Source organism: Electrophorus electricus, chromosome 4, assembly GCF_013358815.1.
Source record: "Electrophorus electricus isolate fEleEle1 chromosome 4, fEleEle1.pri, whole genome shotgun sequence".
Lineage (NCBI taxonomy): Eukaryota > Metazoa > Chordata > Actinopteri > Gymnotiformes > Gymnotidae > Electrophorus > Electrophorus electricus.
Window position 1 is genome coordinate 22,097,770 of NC_049538.1, and position 18,704 is coordinate 22,116,473.

The 18,704-nt window shown below is 41.0% G+C and overlaps 2 protein-coding genes across 2 annotated transcripts; both read left to right on the forward strand.

Moving 5' to 3' along the window:
- The first annotated feature begins 773 nt into the window (after positions 1–773).
- cotl1 (coactosin-like F-actin binding protein 1) lies at positions 774–5,359 on the forward strand. The gene is made up of 4 exons (XM_027009680.2): positions 774–1,115; positions 1,443–1,525; positions 4,029–4,186; positions 4,481–5,359. The coding sequence occupies exons 1-4, from the start codon at positions 1,039–1,041 to the stop codon at positions 4,589–4,591; spliced, it is 429 nt and encodes a 142-aa protein (XP_026865481.1). The 5' UTR covers positions 774–1,038; the 3' UTR covers positions 4,592–5,359.
- A 9,700-nt stretch (positions 5,360–15,059) lies between these two features.
- Positions 15,060–18,609, forward strand: meak7 (MTOR associated protein, eak-7 homolog). The gene is made up of 7 exons (XM_027009659.2): positions 15,060–15,484; positions 15,646–15,873; positions 16,353–16,497; positions 16,771–17,169; positions 17,276–17,394; positions 17,527–17,709; positions 18,027–18,609. Exons 1-7 carry the CDS (start codon positions 15,320–15,322, stop codon positions 18,138–18,140), a joined length of 1,353 nt encoding a protein of 450 aa, XP_026865460.2. The 5' UTR covers positions 15,060–15,319; the 3' UTR covers positions 18,141–18,609.
- Positions 18,610–18,704: the final 95 nt, after the last annotated feature.

Here is an 18,704-nt window from a genome sequence, read left to right on the forward strand (position 1 = left end):
TTTATTTTATATTACCAAGTACATATGACACAATGGATAATGAAGTCTTGAGATGTGCCAGATAATTTTTGGTTTTCGAATATATATCCCGAGACAGGAGGGCTCGTTCCATTTTTGATTTTGTAGATCCTGTCCTTTGAAAACTGAGGCTATTTTGGTAAAGTCTAATCACCTTTCCACAGATACAAAATGGTAAGAGCTTTTAAAAATACTAAAATAATGAAAGCAAGATATGTTTTTGGTTCATTGTCTTAGGCTTATTATAGTTTAAATAATCATGTTGATCTGTTAAGTAGAGAGAGAACCCACAGCAGTACTGCATTATGACAGCAGCACAGCCTTCTGCAGCTTCAAAACAGCATGTGTGTGTCCGAGAGAGAGAGAGAGAGAGAGAGAGAGAGAGAGAGAGAGAGAGATTTAAACGCATATGATAAATATTGCTATATATCCAACAGTAAATAATTTTACCTGCAAGTACATATTTGGCTTTGACCATTGTTCGTTCAGATATTTAGATTATAGCGTTATGGTTACTATTCAAGTTCCAATATAAATCTGAAATTATGACATCAAAAGACTGTAAATCTGCATTGTTCTCAAGCACATAAATAAGACGGGCCATTATCCACAAGATGGCAGAATAACTCACGTAGTTGACACAATAGAATTGGGTGGATTTAATTTAGCCAAATCCTCTACTTGGCCATTAGGAGGAGGTGAGCCCTGGTAGAGAGCACCCCGATTCATTTGAACAAGCATGACTGACAAATTTCACCAACGCCCATAAACTGGCAGTAGGAAATGAATCGTGTAGGCAAAGTAGTCTCTTTTCCGTAGCCTCCAGCTGAGAGAAGACTCTACTCCGGGTACCTCTCCCGATAGTGCAACACTGTCATCGGTTTTTGTCTATTGCAACCGCTTACTCTCATCTGGCTCCTTTTAGGATTTGAACTACTCTTCACGCTGTAGAATTATTTTCTCTTGCGTGCGTTTTATTCATCCTCGGTTTAATTCATTCGTTCCTGGACGCCTGTCAAAATGGCAACACGAATCGACAAAGAGGCTTGCAGAGAGGCATACAACCTCGTCCGAGACGACAACACAGACATAACTTGGTGAGTGAGAGCTATAGTAGAATTTATTGATCAGAACGTTGAGACCTTCGGCTTCGCGTCTCAGCAGACAGCAGCAGTTGCTTAATCTTTTTGAGACGACTGAAAGCAGTTTTAGAAAACTGTAAATAACGCCACAATTTTACCCCAAACTGAAATGGTACCTGATCTGTCAGAATTGCAATCTATGCATAAACTGTCTTTGTTTTAGGGAGCTTCCATGACACGCTCCACGCTCTTGGTTGTAAATGAACGGTAAAATGACTTGACTTGTCGTTATACATTTTGCAAAGAGCATTTGAATTAATATATCAAATCCGCTGTTCAAAGGGCATCTTTCAAGTATGAAGGCTCTACGATTGTTCCAGCAGGACATGGAACCGATTACGCGGAGTTCAAAAGCCAATGTACAGGTAAACCCGCTCAAATGTGTACATTCTCCAAATTCCAAATGATATTTTTGACCTATTTCACAAAAGTGAATCAGATAATAAGAACTACCAATCTGGTACAAAATTAGCAGACCACATCAATAGGGCTTGCTTTGCTTGCCTTTCTCTAGTAAAGTTAGCCAACTCATCGTTTTCAAAATCATGACGCGCACTCAGATTATAAACTTAATTCTGCTCAAATCCCCTATTTGTGATAATTGTATTAACTACGTGTGATTTCCTGGACTCTGTTCAAATTACTAGCTCTATTACTTTTACACTTGATAGCTGCAGACCATACGGAAGTATCCGTTTACAAAGAAGACGTCGGCTACCTTATATGGTTACATGAGCTAGAACGAATTGTTGCAATAAATCAGCTGCGACCTAGAGTGGGCAAATGATGTAATTAACAGGGTTTATCATCTGCACCTGTCAAGCTTGCGAAAGTTAATCTTTGCATCTCAAACCAAAATGTAGGCTACGTTTACTCTGATTGGTTGATTTAATAACGGGGGACTAGGGGTAGCCTGGAGCTGTTCGTCTGAGAGAGAATGATGTCATTGTACCCTATTACCAAGTTGGATTTGGGCGTGGCGCAGCTCCAGAATGAACGCTGCAGCGAAGCTCACCTACGAGAACACCATGATGGTGTTAAGGGCCTTAATTACATGAAAGATCCTTCGCTTAATCGTTTAACTTGCTAATAGTACTATTAGTGTTTAGTTATTTGAATCCTGATCATAAAGTGAAGACTGGGGACCCCTGTTTATATTAAAATGGATGAACTTGCACACAGTTTGTTTATACACAACCTAAGTAGTGTTTGCAGTACATAATTGATTGATATTGATTAGTTGCTTAGCTAGAAGGCTTTCAGACCTTTTGACCAAAAACATATTTTAATTTGATCTGGTATATCAATTAAAATACAATGAGAGAGGACATCTGGCCTAAGTTTGCTGAATGTTTTTGGCTTTCTGTTGTCTGCTAAAGCCTTGGCTAAACTAAACATTTTCCACTCATTGTAGAGGAGGTTATAGTTCCTAAGACTTACCAAGCTGTGATTTCCCCCCCCCCCCCCCCCCCCCCCCCCATCTGAGCATCATAAGAAGGGGTAAAATCATTTGCATTTGTCTTTACTTCATCACCATTGCACTGTTGATATAAAGACAGACTCTGTGTCAACACTTTTCCAAACCATAGCTTTTCGAAAGAAGCAGAACCACAGAAAGCAATGTAGAGGAACAGGAGCCTTTTCAAATAATGGTTATAGAACAAAAAGTGACTGTTTCTTAATTGCAGTCCCTCTCCAATATGTGCTTTTATGGACTTGATCATTTTGAGGTTTAGTTTACTGGTGCTGTGCATTGGATGCTTCCTGGTCTTCATTCAAGTTTGTTGTACAAGTTCTCTCTACAGTGGTGGTCATCTTTGTATTTTCAGGGGTAAATTATGAAGTTGCTGTTCACCCTATGACCTGTTTGTCATCTGTTAGGCTTGTTAACATGGAATTCTGGTAATGAATCACAATATTTCATGTCAGACATACTGCCGTGGGAAGTGGTGCCAGGGTTGCACATCAGACAGGATGCTTCTTGGCAGTAACAGCCAGCCAGATACTTATAAACTGTGGTGGGCATTGATGGGCAGAGCTCAGCACAAAAGATGTTATCATGAGCTAATGTGAGCCAAGCACCTTTTCCTCACATCAGCTCTGTTCCAAGTGTCTACATTCACCATGTACAACTAGTGGTACATTTTGCATAATTTACCAATAACCTTTGTGGATATTTGAATGAAATAAATTTGTTCTTACAGTAATCTGTAGATGCCTTTTAATTCAGTACTGTCTTCAGTGAGCCAGCCGGCTGTGCAGGAGAGAGAAGTTTGCAGGACTGTTTTGTGCAAGATATGAATATTGGCTTTAGGGTGGTGTGGGAAAGCAGCTGGTTCAGATTCCCCTAGTAGCACTGAGGGGGATTTCATCTTTCCTGAACTGAGTCTCAAAGCCCCTGCAATGCAGTACCAGTGTAGAAGGCTGATGGTCAATGTTTAATGTGTCTCAAGTCAGAGAGAGCAATAGAGAGGAGTTATTCATAGTTCTTGCACTTGTAATTCTCTAGTTTAATGACAGGTACCTCTTTCTCTTGCTCATCTTTTTTTCCTCAGTGTTCCCTATTTGAGTTTGGCATATTGCCAATGATTTGTCATTTTCAAAAGCCAGCAGCACTCCTGGGTTCATGCTTATTACACTTCTAAACTGCCTTTGTCCCTTCTCCCTTTACACAAGATATATTATCAGCAACACCTGCACTTATAGCAGCTCCATGTGGAGCACTTTCACAGGACTATAAATAAGCAAACACACACCCTTCAATATCATCTGATTGTCCAGCACACAGGCCAATATCCAATCTTGTTGCAGACCATTCCTTCATGTCCAATGGCAAGCTGCGTTTCTCAAGCTCTGCTTGTCTTGCAGATGACGCGCGTCTGTTTGGTTTTGTGAGGATCCAGACAGGAGATGCCATGAGCAAGCGGGCCAAGTTCACGCTCATCACTTGGATTGGAGAAAACATAAGTGGTCTGCAGAGGGCGAAGATCAGTACGGATAAAACGCTGGTGAAAGATGTCATACAGGTGGGTCTCAAACCTTGCTATAAGTAATCGGAAAGTTCTCCAAGTGTGGTATAAAGCTTGGGTTTATTATAAAGCTGGACAATGCAAGATCAGTGTGCCTCATGCTGTAAACTGATCTGCTGTTACTCCCAAATGCTTCGGGCTTCTGCTCATGCTGTATGAACATGTATAGCTTTAGGATAAACCCAGACACAGTTCAGGTCTCTTGCCCTGTTCTCCTATTTTGCAAATGTGCAGTTAAAGGAGTTCTTAAATGATAGCAGGTTGTAATTGGATCCTCCCTTGTCCTTGCAGAACTTTGCTAAAGAGTTTATGGTCAGCGATATTCGGGAGCTGGAGGAAGACTACATACGTAACGAGCTGAAGAAGGCTGGCGGTGCCAACTATGATGCCCAGGCAGAGTAGAGTTTACCATGGCACACAGAGAGGAATGGAGAGGGGGTCACTTCATCTCACACACCTCCTCAAACACACAGACACAAACACACGCACACCAACATATAAACAAGCACTCCATATCCCTGTCTCCAGTGAGGTCATGACTGATTTATCTGCTGTACTGTGCATCATCTTGCACTCATCTCGACTGGGCTGTGATCATGGACCTCATTTTCTTCTGGGATGTCTTTGTTTTGTATGCTAACTGGTAACTGGAGCCATTAGAGTTTGATGTGAAGAGGCCGTCTAGGCTTTTGATCGGACCTGGTTATATCACATCAGTAGTGAAGTTGAATTATTTTCCACTTTTTTTTTTTTTCTATCTCCGTTTCCCTGGCTACTTCCTCAACGGAGACCACTGTTTACGGCCTTCGTCTCCCGTGGGGAGAGGGGCATCACTGGATGTATGCTTATGTGTGTATGTGTTTGTGTTTGCAGACATTGCACTGTGACTCACTAGGCTCCAAGCAGGGGTGGGATTTAAAGCAGTCTGTAGCTTGTCACTCACCCCAGCTGTGAAGTCACCATTTCTCTAGTGTAGCCTTCCTTATAGTCATTTGAATTGAAAACCCCCAAGAATGTTTCTACAGCAAGTTTTATTTACTTTTGAAATTTTATCCAGAATTTTCCATAGAAATGAATGTCATCAAAGAACCAACAATACAAAAAAATTAAAAAAATACATGGGCACAAACAAATCGAGTCATTTCAGAATAAAAATGTTTTTTCAAGAAATGTTCTTGTACATCATGTCTGTTTTTGAGTGACTGTGTGTATATGTAGCACTCTACTGAGTAATACGTCTTTGACTAGGGCCAGTTCAGGCTGTATTTGAGGTTGGCACTGGCTTAGGTAATACAAGCTGCCCGTCACAATACAACTGCTCACTTCTTCTAACTGCCTTGGGGGACTTGAGGGAGTCCCATGGGTTGTCATGGTCACCACTGCTGTCTAGGTGACATCTAATCACATCTTAAGGCCAAGTCGCTCTGTCTCAAAGTCTGTCAATAAAGACCCCCCTTTTCCTTTACTATCCTTCTACCCATTGATCTGTCACTTCTCCCCCATTTCTTTCTTCCCCCAAACCTCATTTGTGCTCTTCCAGTCTACTGTTTAATATAGCAGATGTGAACTTGGGTGCCTAATTGCTTAATCTATAATCTATAAGCCTCTTGCAGTCTGTAATGCAATAGATGGAGTTCAGATGCTTGCAGAGTTGAAATGACTAGAACCAAGTTAAAAACTGGAGAGAACAGTATATGGAGAGCAGCAAACATAGTCCAGGAGGCAAAGTGGGTCTTAAGTCAGGAAGGCAAGCATAGAGAACACGCAGTACGTTAATGATAATACTTCAAAAATACTAGCACACATAATGTTTAAATAGCCTGAAATAACTGGTTACAGATGGAATTAATAATCAATAGAGGTATATCGTTGGATCACTGGGTGGAAGAGAGATGACAGGGTATGACATGCCCGCCCCCCACCCCCCAGGCAAGGACTGAGGTCAGCTACGGTGATGACCAACCACGCTCTCGGAGGAGGCACAGGAGCAGCGTGCAGGAGCATTGCCAGGCTGGACAGATGAGCTTGAGTGAGAGGGTGAGGAGGGGCAAGGAAAGAGCCTTCTGGGACGGCCTCGTTGGTGGGGTGCAGGACATTCTGGACAGAGTCGGCAGTAGTCAGCCACTAACCCTGGATCCAGGATATCCCATGCCAGTACCCAGCTTCGTTCTTCTATTCCTCCTTTTTCAAAAGGTATAAACCTAACTCCATGGGAGAACCTGTCTACAGTAGTAAGGATGGTGGTGAAGGCTGAGCTGGAGGAGGGTCATTGATAAAATCTACTGCAAGGTGAGACCGTGGTCTTGAAGGACCTGGTAAATTGACTTACTTTCCAGCTGTTAGGGCTTTGGGAATTTTACACTGGGATCACACTCTGCATGTTGCTATGGAAGAGTGTATATCTGGGAGCATGTGCTCCCACCAATACCTTCTGGATAAGAGTTGCTGTGTTCTTGTCTCTCCAGGGTGACTGGAGGATTGGAATGAGTGGGCCCATGTGATAAGTCAGTCTCAACAAGACTGGGGAACATAGTGTTTGTCTGGAGGACATTGCAAGGAAATCATGACTTTCTCTAATTCTTTGTCAATCTCCTATCTGATGGATGATATTATGCAGTCAGAAGGGAGGATAGAGGGGATGACGTTTTTCAGAATTGTTGTGAACCCATGATAATGTGTCTGCTTCAGTGTTGTGTGTGCCTGGGCGATAAATTATTATGAACCAGGATCTGGAGAAGAAATGGGACCAGCGAGCATGATGTGGGTTGACGCATTTAGTGTTTTTCAGATATTCCTTAGTTTATGTGATCTGTTAGTATCTGAAAGGGATGGTCAGCTCCCTTTATCTAATGCCTCCATTCCTCAAGAGTTAGCTTTATAGTGAGGAGTTCCTGGTCTCCAATGCCATAGTTTCTTTCTGTAGGAGTGAGTTTATGGGAGTAGAAAGCAACAGTATAAAGTTTAGGATCTCCAAAATGTTGTGACAATACTCCCCGAGTGCCACCACCTGAGGCATTAACTTCAGCTACAAATGATTTGGAAGGATCTAAGAATTTCAGAATGGGTACCCCAATGCTCTTTTCAGAGATGCAAGTACTTCTTCAGCCTGGGCATTCCATTCCGTCCTCTTTGGAACTCCTTTGAGTAATGTAGTCAGAGGGGCTACTTTGCTATTGTAATTTTTGATGAACCTTCTGTAGAAATTTGCAAAACCTGAGAACTGTTGGAGGTCTTTAACTGTGACTGGGGTATGCCATTGGGTGACAGCCTCAGTCTTTCTATCATGCATGGTTACTCCTTCTTGGCTTATGACATAAGCCCAGGAAGGATACTCTCTGCAGGTAAAACTCACATTTCTTGGCCTTAACATAGTTGTTTCTCTAATAGCCTAGTTAGAACCTGGTGAACATGATAGAGATGACTGTTTAGATCTGGGGGAATCAAACAAAATGTCATCAATGTATGCTATGACCTAACATATTGACAAATGCCTGAAGGGGCATTTCATAGGCCATAAGGCATTACCAAATACTTGTAGTCGTAGAGGAGGTAACAGTTTTCCATTCATCCCCCTCCTTGATACAGATGAGGTTATAAGCACTTCTCATGTCCAGGTTAATTAAGTTTTTGGCTCCATGGAGCTGTTCATGAGCTACCAGAACTAGAGGTAGGGGATAGAGGTATTTTTTGGTAACAGAAGCTGGAAACCAGAAACTGCAGGAGAAGTGGATGGCCTAATTGAAGCCCCAAGCTAGTGCCTCCTGCATGTAAACTTCCATTGCCCTTTGTCCTTCCTGTGTAAGGGGGTAAACTCTATAATTGGGGAGAGTTGCATTATCAGTAAGGTCAATTGCATAATTGTACGGGCGATGTGGTGGAAGTTGAGTGGCATTCTTTTTATTGAAAACTTCCATAAGGTCAGAATAGTCAGAGGGTATGTGAACATGACCTACATATTTAGGGCTTTTTATGGTAGATTATAAGGACAAAGAGTGGCATATCAGACAATTATCAAAACAATGAGGGGACCAGGATTGGATCTCTAGAGTAGGCCAGGTGATCTGGTAATTGTTTTTGTAGCCAGGGAAGACCTAAAATCACTAAATATTCAGATGAATCTATGAAAAAAGTAAATATACTCTGAAAGAAGGGCACTGATTTCCATTCACATTGGTTCTGTTATAGTAGATATCAATCCTTTCCCTACTGGCCTTTCATCCAAGGTGGATAGTCGCATGGGTTTTACAAATTTGTTTGTGGTGACACCTATTTGCTCAGTGAGGTGGGCATGAATGAAATTCTCCTCTGTGACAGAATCTGTTAATGCTGGCATATGGATAGGATCAGGGCAATACAAAGTTACAGTTCACTCAAAGGATTTACATCAGTGGCCCAATATAATGCTGCTTTACCTGCCAAATGAGAAATTAAATATGTGAGAAGTGCTTGATCTGAACTTGGTGGCGACTTAGCAAAATACAAGAAACAATGTAGAAAGAATCCCTTCCAGTCAATTAGGATCTTCGTGATATTTATCGGGTTTGTTCTCCAGGAAGACAGTGACTGCTCGGATAGTCATTGAGGAAGGATTCAGTGAGCTGGGAGCCGCTTCTGGTGTACACGTCGCCAGTACTGCAACAACGCTCAGCTGTTTCTCTTATTCATTTTGCTGTTAGGTGAGATTTAACACTGATTGTTTAAATTCCTCAAACCACTGTTGATGCTGTCTAAGTTGTCTCCCTTGGCTAGCCACTACAGAATTCCAAGTATGGAAATCCACCATCTGCATGTTGGTGAAGCATTCTGTGATGCAATAGATGGAGTTCAGATGCTCACAGATTTAAAGTGACATTGCAGTTTTATTATAGATGGGAATATCCATGGATGTGGTCAATTAGCAGAAACTAGTCAAAAAATGGAGAGCAGAATATAGAAAGCATGCAAACATACAGAGTTGGCAGAGCACAAATGTAATCCAGGAGGCAAAGCAGGTCTTAAATCAGGAAGGCAAGCAGAGCGAATACTAATGATAATCACGGCAATACTTTGCAAAGGTACTAGGACACATGACTTAACTGGAGACAGGTGGAATTAATAATCAGGAGAGGTAGATTGTTGGATTGGTGGGAGTGACTGGTGTGTTGCAATCACTAGGCTAAAGGGAGATAGAATCAGGTACAGGGGGAGTGACACAGACTGCTTTTATGACACCAACATACAATGTTAAATGTTTGAGTTCTGTTCAGGGGAAAACACAACAGGCAATAGTGGACCCATATTGCACTAGGACACTTTAAAAAGGCTGTTGACCAACTGTACATTTTACCATTTACATCTAGTGAGCTGTGGAACATGTCTTCTTTCTAAACATTTGATAACCAACCCAAAGAACATTTCTTTCTATATTTTGACCAACATAATGAGCATGTGTTTTGTGTGTGTTTGAATAAGCTGGGATGGAGCTGTGATTAAGGGTGGGACAGATGTTGCTGAGTGCTTGTTAGAACTGTAGATTAGATTAGTGACTTTTGGGGCTTGATACGTCTTGTCTCAGTGTTGTAAGCTGTGGACTAACTCTGCTTCACACACAGACAAGGCAGACTACTTCTAATTTCCCTGTTTGGTTGCAGTGATACTAGGTTACATGTCCAGACAGCTCCACTGTTTCTACCAAGAGCTTTGCTTGTTTGCTGTTTGATTCCCTCCTTCCTTAAATCCGTGTGTGTGTGTGTGTGTGAATTCATTGCAAAATCTTGCTTAGTGTCTTTTTCACAAAGATTCACAAGGAAGTCCCTGCTAGCTGTTCTGCTCAGATCCTTCCTGCATTCCAGAGGCCTCCCAGATCACAAATATTTTACACCCCACTCACATTGCTGTAGTCTTTTGTGTTGTGTGTGTGTGTGTGTGTGTATTTGTGCATTAGGTAGTGACAATATATTTGTGAGCTTGTCTGTTAGCTCACTAATTGCATCATTGCACACATACTGAGTAGATACTAACAGGTTATTTGAATCTAATGTGTACATTTTATGTGTAATTTATTTAAATTAGCATTCATATTGAGATGTATTTGGTGGGGAATGATTGGAATGAGCTCAGTCCTCTTGTCTTTTCTAGCTGAACTGACCATCCCACACAGAGCTTGGCTGCTGTGCATTTGTTATTGTTACTTGTGCAGCTTTGCAATTCTTAACCCTTGGCATGCACGGGGAATTTGCATGCATCCAAACACATGCATTTACATGTCTTTCGCCTTGGTGAGCAACAGGATGCTCGAAGCGTGTCTGTGCAGGCTCAGGATGCTCAGGGCTACTAAAGAGTTCTGCACAATGGGCTAAAGGGGCAGCCCATGGCAAAGGGAGAGCTGGAGTCTGTTTTGGTTGTGCTGAGGCTTCACAGTGAACCATGGGGGAGTGGAGAGGCTGCTTGGGTGGGGATAGTGCTGGGGGCAGGGGACTTTTTAGGCCCAGTGAAAGGGGGGAAAATTCCAGTGTGAATGGGTCAATTCCCAGTGCTATGGCACAGCACTGCCTTTGTGAGAGGCTAATGAGACTCGCTGTAGCATACCACCTCACTGTCACCAACCTGCTGCTGCTAGGGACTCATCCTCAAAGAGGGACTGCAGACATTTCCAGACAAGGCTGACTGCATTCCTGTAAGAGAAACTAACCAAGCAGAAGTAGCCCATCCTCATTGTCCTACTGAATATTGTTAATCACACCTGCTCTGTATTTATTTAACCTTTAACACCTGAATGACAACAAATATGATTTAGTCTATGAGCTTCAGTAATAGTTTTTTTCTCTTGTCTCTAATGCTGATTCATGTGGCGCAAGGTTTAACTTAAAGTATGCTTATTGGTGGCATAGTTCAGCTCAGCTGGGCATAAAACTTCACAATAAGGAAGCACACTGCACAAACAAATGTTTGAATAACAAATGTGCTAACTAATAAGTAGTACTGAAACGAAGCACAGCAGCCAGACATGCAGTCTACTTATAGCACTCTCTTCAAGCCTGCTCCCTGGCCCCCAGATGCTTGTGGCATTTTCAGCCCTTCCTGGTTAAGACGTTGATCATAAACCTCGTTTAGGTAATACATTGTGTTGGAGTTGCAGAAACGATGACCAGTTTTAGGGAACTTGCCAAAGTGTGGCCTCCTTTGGTCTCATGAATGCCTTGTAGATATGCAGTCAGTGATCACAATAAGGTGATGAGAGGCCAGGAGAAATTTACATTGGAATAAAACAGTCTAGCCTATATACACAGGAAATATGTTTTTCTGTATACTGTTTAAGTCCCCATTCACACAGTCCTCCATCAACACACATACACACAAACAGTTTTATTGCACTGCACATTGCTCATTAAATTAAGATGTAACTTGTGTGTATGGATCAGTTGGCTTGTTGAAAATGCCATTCATTTATTGATTATGGCCATGCTTGTGCACTAATAAGATATGAGATATGCAACACAATGAAAGGTCACAGGCAAATCTAGTAGACAAAGGTCAGGTTTTAGGGTCCTGCAGGCATTTGTGGGATTTGATTAGAGATATGTAATACCACTTTAAATAATGTAATAACATCATACATCACCTTACATTGAGTGAGGTCAGAATGTTTTTTGATTTTTAGGGTTTAATTTGTGAGTCACAGTATTGTCACTAAGGGGCCTTAGGCAGCACATGTAAGAACACAGTTGTATACTCATTAACCGAGGACTGTATTTACAGAGTACTGATAAGAATGTGTAAAAAATAGGTTCCAGGGTTTGGCTGAAGACACTGTTGGTAGTGCAAGTGACAAACTGTGACTTTTCATTTTGTTAACCTTGGCATAGTGCAGCTATTTGTATTGGTTCAGTGTTTCATTCAGAGACCCGAGTGCTTTGACGCTTCTGTGCTACATCAGTATGAGGTGTGCTAAGACAGACATCACATTACATCATAGAGATTTGCAATACAAATGGCTTTTCCAAGTTAAGACTCTACCTGAAAGTGAGATCCTGAATGAGACACTAGTCATGCCATAGTCACATTGCGGTACATATTAGGAGCACTCTTAGAGATGTTTGTATTATTTTTGACTAACACTCAGACAAACAATGCAATACGTTTCGCAAGCAGATAGGGTTTGTAAAAAATATAGCATATTATACTGTGTCTGCGATAAGGGACACAAGACTGTTTAAACCAGATAGACAGAAAATGGGAGCTGATGTGAGACAAGAGAGGTCCTAAAAGTTATATGTTGTTAACATGAGAGATGTTATCTCCCACTTTGAACTTGCAGTGGACAGTCTTCAGTGAAAAGATATCTGGTGTCTGGTCAACACTGTTTGTCCCATAATAAATGCAAATCAGCACACAGTGTTTGTGTTTGTGTTTAAATATAAATATTAACATACACGTATGTGCATGAATGTATATTCATGTATGTATATTCACAGCACCTGTAGCTGTGTTTGCATTTGCATTTTATGTCTCACACGATTGCGTGAGCGTGGGTGCTTCACTGTTTCCTGTACGTTCATATTGCTAAATGCCTTTTACCATATAGGGCTGTGGAGAGAAGGGGGCAGGCGAGGGAAGAAAGAAGAAGTGAAGAAAAATAAGTCTCATGTCTCGGCTTGCACACTGGTGCCGGTGAGAGCAGTGACTGGGGGGCCTCTGTCACAGATACGCATCAAGACAACAATGTTTGTGCTCTCATTCATGTGCGGAGCTGAAATCCTGTGTTTCATTCTGTCTGTACTTGCATGTCACCTGGAGTCAGTGTAGAAAATGTCACCGAGCCATTTTACTGCCTAGCACTAACTTACAATGGCTTAGCAGATAACATTCTCAGTATGTTAGTTTGTTTTAAATCAATGCGTAGTGCAGCATTGTTAAAGCATGAATAATATTTAAATATAGGAAATGTAGAACAGGCTAATGAAATGTTTAAAGGGTTACAATGAGGATATTTAAGTACATTTAAGTGTACGTGCATATATGGGTTTATGGGAACAGATACAAAGTGATTGTAGTATGCAAGGTGTGACTATTACATTATGATAAATAATACACTATTTAGTTAAGTCTTTTGATGTTGGCCAATCATGCGTACTGTCTGTGTAGTCAGTCATTTCTGTCAGGCAGCAAATACAGTACTTTCTCTTCCCTGCATTGTTAGTAAAACACAAAGCTTGTGTGGGTATGACGCATATCATTTGTTTCAGTTTCACTGAAAGTTCTGCTCTGCTCCTTATTGGATATCTGTTCCATTAGCACAGTCATGTTCAGGCATACTCTAGATGACCATTTGCGAGGAGGAACAGTTGCAAGGAGGAACAATGAAAGTGAAACAGAGGCTCAACCTCCTGTACATTATTTGCATGCAACAATGCTAGTACTGTACTGCACAGGTGATGTGGTTTTACCAGGCATGAAGCACTGAGAGACTTCACCTGACATGCCAGACTGATGGCCAGACTCTTCTTGGGTCCTCTTTTTTTAAAAAGAAAGAAAGAAAGAAAGAAAGAAAGAAAGAAAGAAAGAAAGAAAACAAACATTGCATATTAATTCTAATTACTAGAAAGTTTCTAGACCAAACATAATAGATGTTGGGAGGGACCTTTTGTATAGGCTGGAACAGAATGTTGTTAGTGCAGTGTCAGCTGTTCTACAGCAGGTATGTGGACCAGATCAGGTCTCACTTGTCTGCAGTCATATTACAGGCAAATAGGGAATCCTCCCTTCATGGCAAATCTCAGGCCAAATCAAGATTACATACTAAGAGGATGTTTTACATCCCATATAAAATGTCAAAAGTGCTTCAGTAAATTGTAGAAGTTCTAATCTCATTACGCCATGCTAGCTGGACTATTTATAACACGGTATTTTTAAGATATATTTTAAAAATAAAATGTATAGAGTAGGCATAGAGTTTATAGAATATCTGTAGTTAATGTTGCATTTTTAAAAATTTTATTAAACTGTATATTGAACTGTATTTGTATATATCGTTAAAAGCTGTGTTTTATTGGACCTTAGAAGGCTCAAGTCTGCTGCAGTTATTGTACTGCTTTGTAACTCTTTATCACGCCCAGCTCGACACCATATTTCATGCCCTTAAAAGGCATTTTTTTTTCACCGTCTGTCGTTTCGAGGAAAAGCACCGCAATGAACGCTAATAATGAGGACAGCACACCCGTCGCACTGCTTGCACAAATCTGCTCCCTTATGGTGGAGCAGCAGAACTACAAGGGGGAGGAGCCTTTGGAGGCGAATAAATGCTAGCCAATATACAATTTATTTAAATATTTGTATCCTCATAAATATATGGCCAAAGAAAGACAATAAATCTTGCTGTAGGGACGCTACCTTTCAGTATTTCCACTTATACATTTAGCTTTTTAATGTCATATACACCACCTAGGTATTTTTGTAATACTTTCTTTAATCGGGTAAAACCGTTCTGTGATTAGAACTGAAACCAGACAAATCCACTTATATTTCACATATAGAAAAGGATGCACATAAAATACAGAAACGTAACCTACAGGAATATAAACAGGGAATAAAAAAAGTTCTTTAGCATACAGCTGTTACCACGTATCTAAATTTCCAACCTCCCGAAAATTTTATATTTTTATATCTCCTAAAACCAAACAGTATACTATTAAAGGTACTACTTGACATATTTATCATTTATTTAATATCCGAAACTGAAGATAACATCTGAGTACTTGTGCGGACAATCATAATTATCAATGTAATTACGTGGGCTATTGGACATTGACTTGTCAATCAAAATGCGATGTCGATTGCCCCTATTCTTATTGGTTTTACGAGAACAACGTGGTGTACTAATCCGGAAGTGGCTATGTTTACATCACAGGATAAGTTTAGCTTGGTTACTGTTCCAACATAATCTTAGTTTGCTATAATATATGACATTTTCCACTGCTTTTCATCATACGATACATCTTAATTTCTCTACTGTTAATTTGACTTCCAGTCATATAATCTGCAAAAGTCGTACTACTGCTGGTTATATGCTGTGTTTGCCAACTAGCTAGCTAGCTTTCTATTTAGCGAAATATAGTTTAGTTGTGCATATTTCTTGCGTTTCCCTCATGAACGATGGGAAACGCAGACAGTGTTGTAGCACAGAAACGTCTAGACCGCTTTCGCCCAGATGAGCGACCTGTTATAGAGAAGGTCTTTGACAAACTTCAAGATGCCAGCTCCTCTGGAACTTCTGGAAAGGCATTCGGAGGGAAGGTTTTGCTCATAGACACCCTCAAGGTTTAAATGAATTACATTACATATGTAGACCTTGCACGATATCATGGCAAAATACCCTACATGCAATATGACTGGTAATTCGTTAACAGTTAAAAGAAACAGAAAAATTATTTATCGAAATGTAAAGGATTAATGCTAACTAACGATGTGATGCTTTATAGGTAACTATGGATAAAATTGCTCCCGAATCAATGATTTTAAGAGTCTTTGAGGGAATTCGTTGCATTGACCCTGGGGTGCCACTGCCATCTGGTGGTGGGGTGTGTCGAGAACAGCTAGTCATTTTCCTGGCAGATACTCTTCGAGGGACAGCAGAGGAGCGGGCACCACTTGTTATAGCGATGTCACATGGGACAAAGATGACTGCTACTACTGATCAAATTAGAGCGGTAATTATCTTCTATTGTTTCAAAAGATCGTCCTAGTGACACTGATTGGATCACATCTGACTCATCAGATAAAATCTCGGCTGTCTGAAGGCTCCAGTGGGCTATTAAGTTGAGCTGATTAGGTTTAATTAGGACAGAATCACCAAGCGAAGAACTTCAAACTAATGCTCATTACGCAGCAGCTATAAACGTCAGCCAGAAGTTCAGACTAGTACTTGCCTTGCTTATGGAGACGTCAGGAGCTTGGTGTTCTCTTGAATGCATGGAAGGGTTGGGGGTGGGGTGTTCCATTGCAAAATACAGGGAAAATAAAATTAGGCTACATTTAAACTTGGAGAAAATGATAATTTTGACATTTTTCAAACAAGTAAAACTGGCTAGAGAAATCATATTTAGGATCTGATGTTAATTAATAGTAGAGATCTCTTTTGCTATGCCAAAAACATAATGCTGACTAAAAAGTGACACTTTTCCTACAGTTCTTAGAAGACTTGATTTCAGCTGTAGTTCAGACATTGACACACAGGGGGCGCCTTCGAGGTTGGAGACCAGATCACATGGGTGACAGTGCCCAAGGAGTGAAACTGTTGGCAGAGCAGCTGAGCTCAGAGTTAAAACCCTTGGGTTAGTAATCAAACTTGGGTCTGTGGCCACAGTGTTTCCAGTGACCATTTTGACGAAACACCTGATTAAAGAATCTATGCTGTCTACTAGTTGAAATCTAGATTCAAATAATTTTTACTGTTTTGCAGACCTACATTTTGCATCAGAATGATGCATTTAAAATTTATTTTAACAATTTGCAGATAGAGCTAACACTTATGTATCTTCTGAATCATATTTATATTTCACAGTATGTCTGGGTATCTGACTGATTCTCCTGTTTGCACTCTGCAGATAAAAATGTATGTGATGCTGCTTGTCTAGAGCAATGGCTCTTACGAGTCTCAGGTGTAGCTGCATTCTTGGAGCTCCTGATTGGTGAGGGTCTGGAGGTTGGGATGACCTCATGTCCACTACCCACTCTACTGCCCCTGTGTCGAGATGCTCCCTGGGCCAACTTGCACTGTCTGCTTGATCTACCCCTACTTATGTTCCTGACCCCTCAGCTGCCTACAGGAGACTGTGCACCTTGGAGATTGTTGTTCTCCACAAGTTTACACGGGGAGAGTTTTACCCGTCTGGTTGGCAATTGCAAAAGCCAGGGCCCCTCTGTCTTACTGGTGAAGGACACCAAGGGACACATATTTGGAGGCTTTGCTTCTCACAGCTGGGAGATCAAACCTCAGTTTCAGGGTGAGTCAAAGGAAGAGATTACAAGCATATTCGCTATGTGGGTTTGTTCATGATATCTCTTTGCTGCGTAGGTCTGCCAGACCTTTTGCTTATCTTTTTTGGCCAGGTGATTCCAGGTGCTTTCTGTTCTCGGTGTACCCATATATACAAGTGTTCACATGCACAGGATATAACCAACACTACATGTACCTAAATCAGGGTCAACAGACTATGCCCAATGGTCTGGTGAGAGTTCATTTATGTCTATTCTCCAGTTCTCTAATATATTTATGTACTAGGGCTCATTGGTGGTGCTAAGCAAAACTCTAGGGATTTTGTCTTGTCTCAACAATGTCATCCCTCACTGACTTGTCTCAGGGTATGGGTGGTCAGCATGGCTACTTTGGTCTGTGGCTGGACTGTGATTTTGGCCGTGGTCACAGCCGAGCTCAACCACGCTGCACCACATATGGTAGCCCTCAGCTCTCGGGGGATGAGGTTTTCACACTGGACACAGTAGAGGTTTGGGGAATTGGCCTGCCCCCCAAGGAACAGGAACAGGTCAGTGACCTGCCTACAATACCACACATACTGTTACTTTGATTTATTCCTTACCGTTGTGTGTCACTTGAGCACTTAATGCCCCTTTAATCATCTTTCCAAGCCAGCTTGCTTTTCCCTTCTCCAGACGCAGCGCATAATCTTAATTTTTGTCATGCCTTTAACTCTTTTTCTCCCACTTTATTTGTAGTAGTATTTGATGTTCCTATTGACTTCCCAGCAAAACCTGTATATCTCTGTGAGGATGTGGGATTACTGAAGTCTATTTATCTAGTCTGTATTCACTCTAACGTGTGTGTTTTGGTTGGGGTTTACAGGATGAGAATAAGAAGAGTATTCTGGATGTAGATCCTGAGGCTCAGATCCTACTGGAGATGGCTGGGAAAAGTATGCATAGCCAAGGCCTCAGAGAACCTGAAGATCAGGATTGAGTAGATGAAGAAACAACACAAAAGATGGAACTGTTCAATACAGGAAAACGTAAACTGATCAGTAGTACTGCTTTTAGATCAGCAGGTTGGTGATTTGAAGACGCTGGATCTTTTTGTTTGTTTTGGGGCTTCTTTTTTGCACAGTTGAATCATTAAATCATTTGAGTACCCTGGTGTTATGAACACATTTGTCTGAAATTGTATAGCTGTTGAACCAAGTTTTACAACCGAATACATAGTCATTGGTGATGTCATACTACTTTACAAAAGACTTGAGCTGGTTTCCTACTGTGTGAATGACTGCAGAAGACTTTAGTCAAAGTGTAAACCATGGAGAAGTTATTGACTAATGATTAATGTGTTAAGAAAAACATTTCTCTCTGTGAGTAAGCCTAAAGCAGAACTGTGTTCTGTTTTCTGTCTTATGAGGTGCTGTATTGATTAAAGGTAAATAAATTGATAAACGCAACTCTGTGGTGTCTGTATAGATATTAATTAACTACTTAGAATATTAACTTTTCAGCAGTAGTCCACATACATATGCATGATTGATTGTTTATTGCA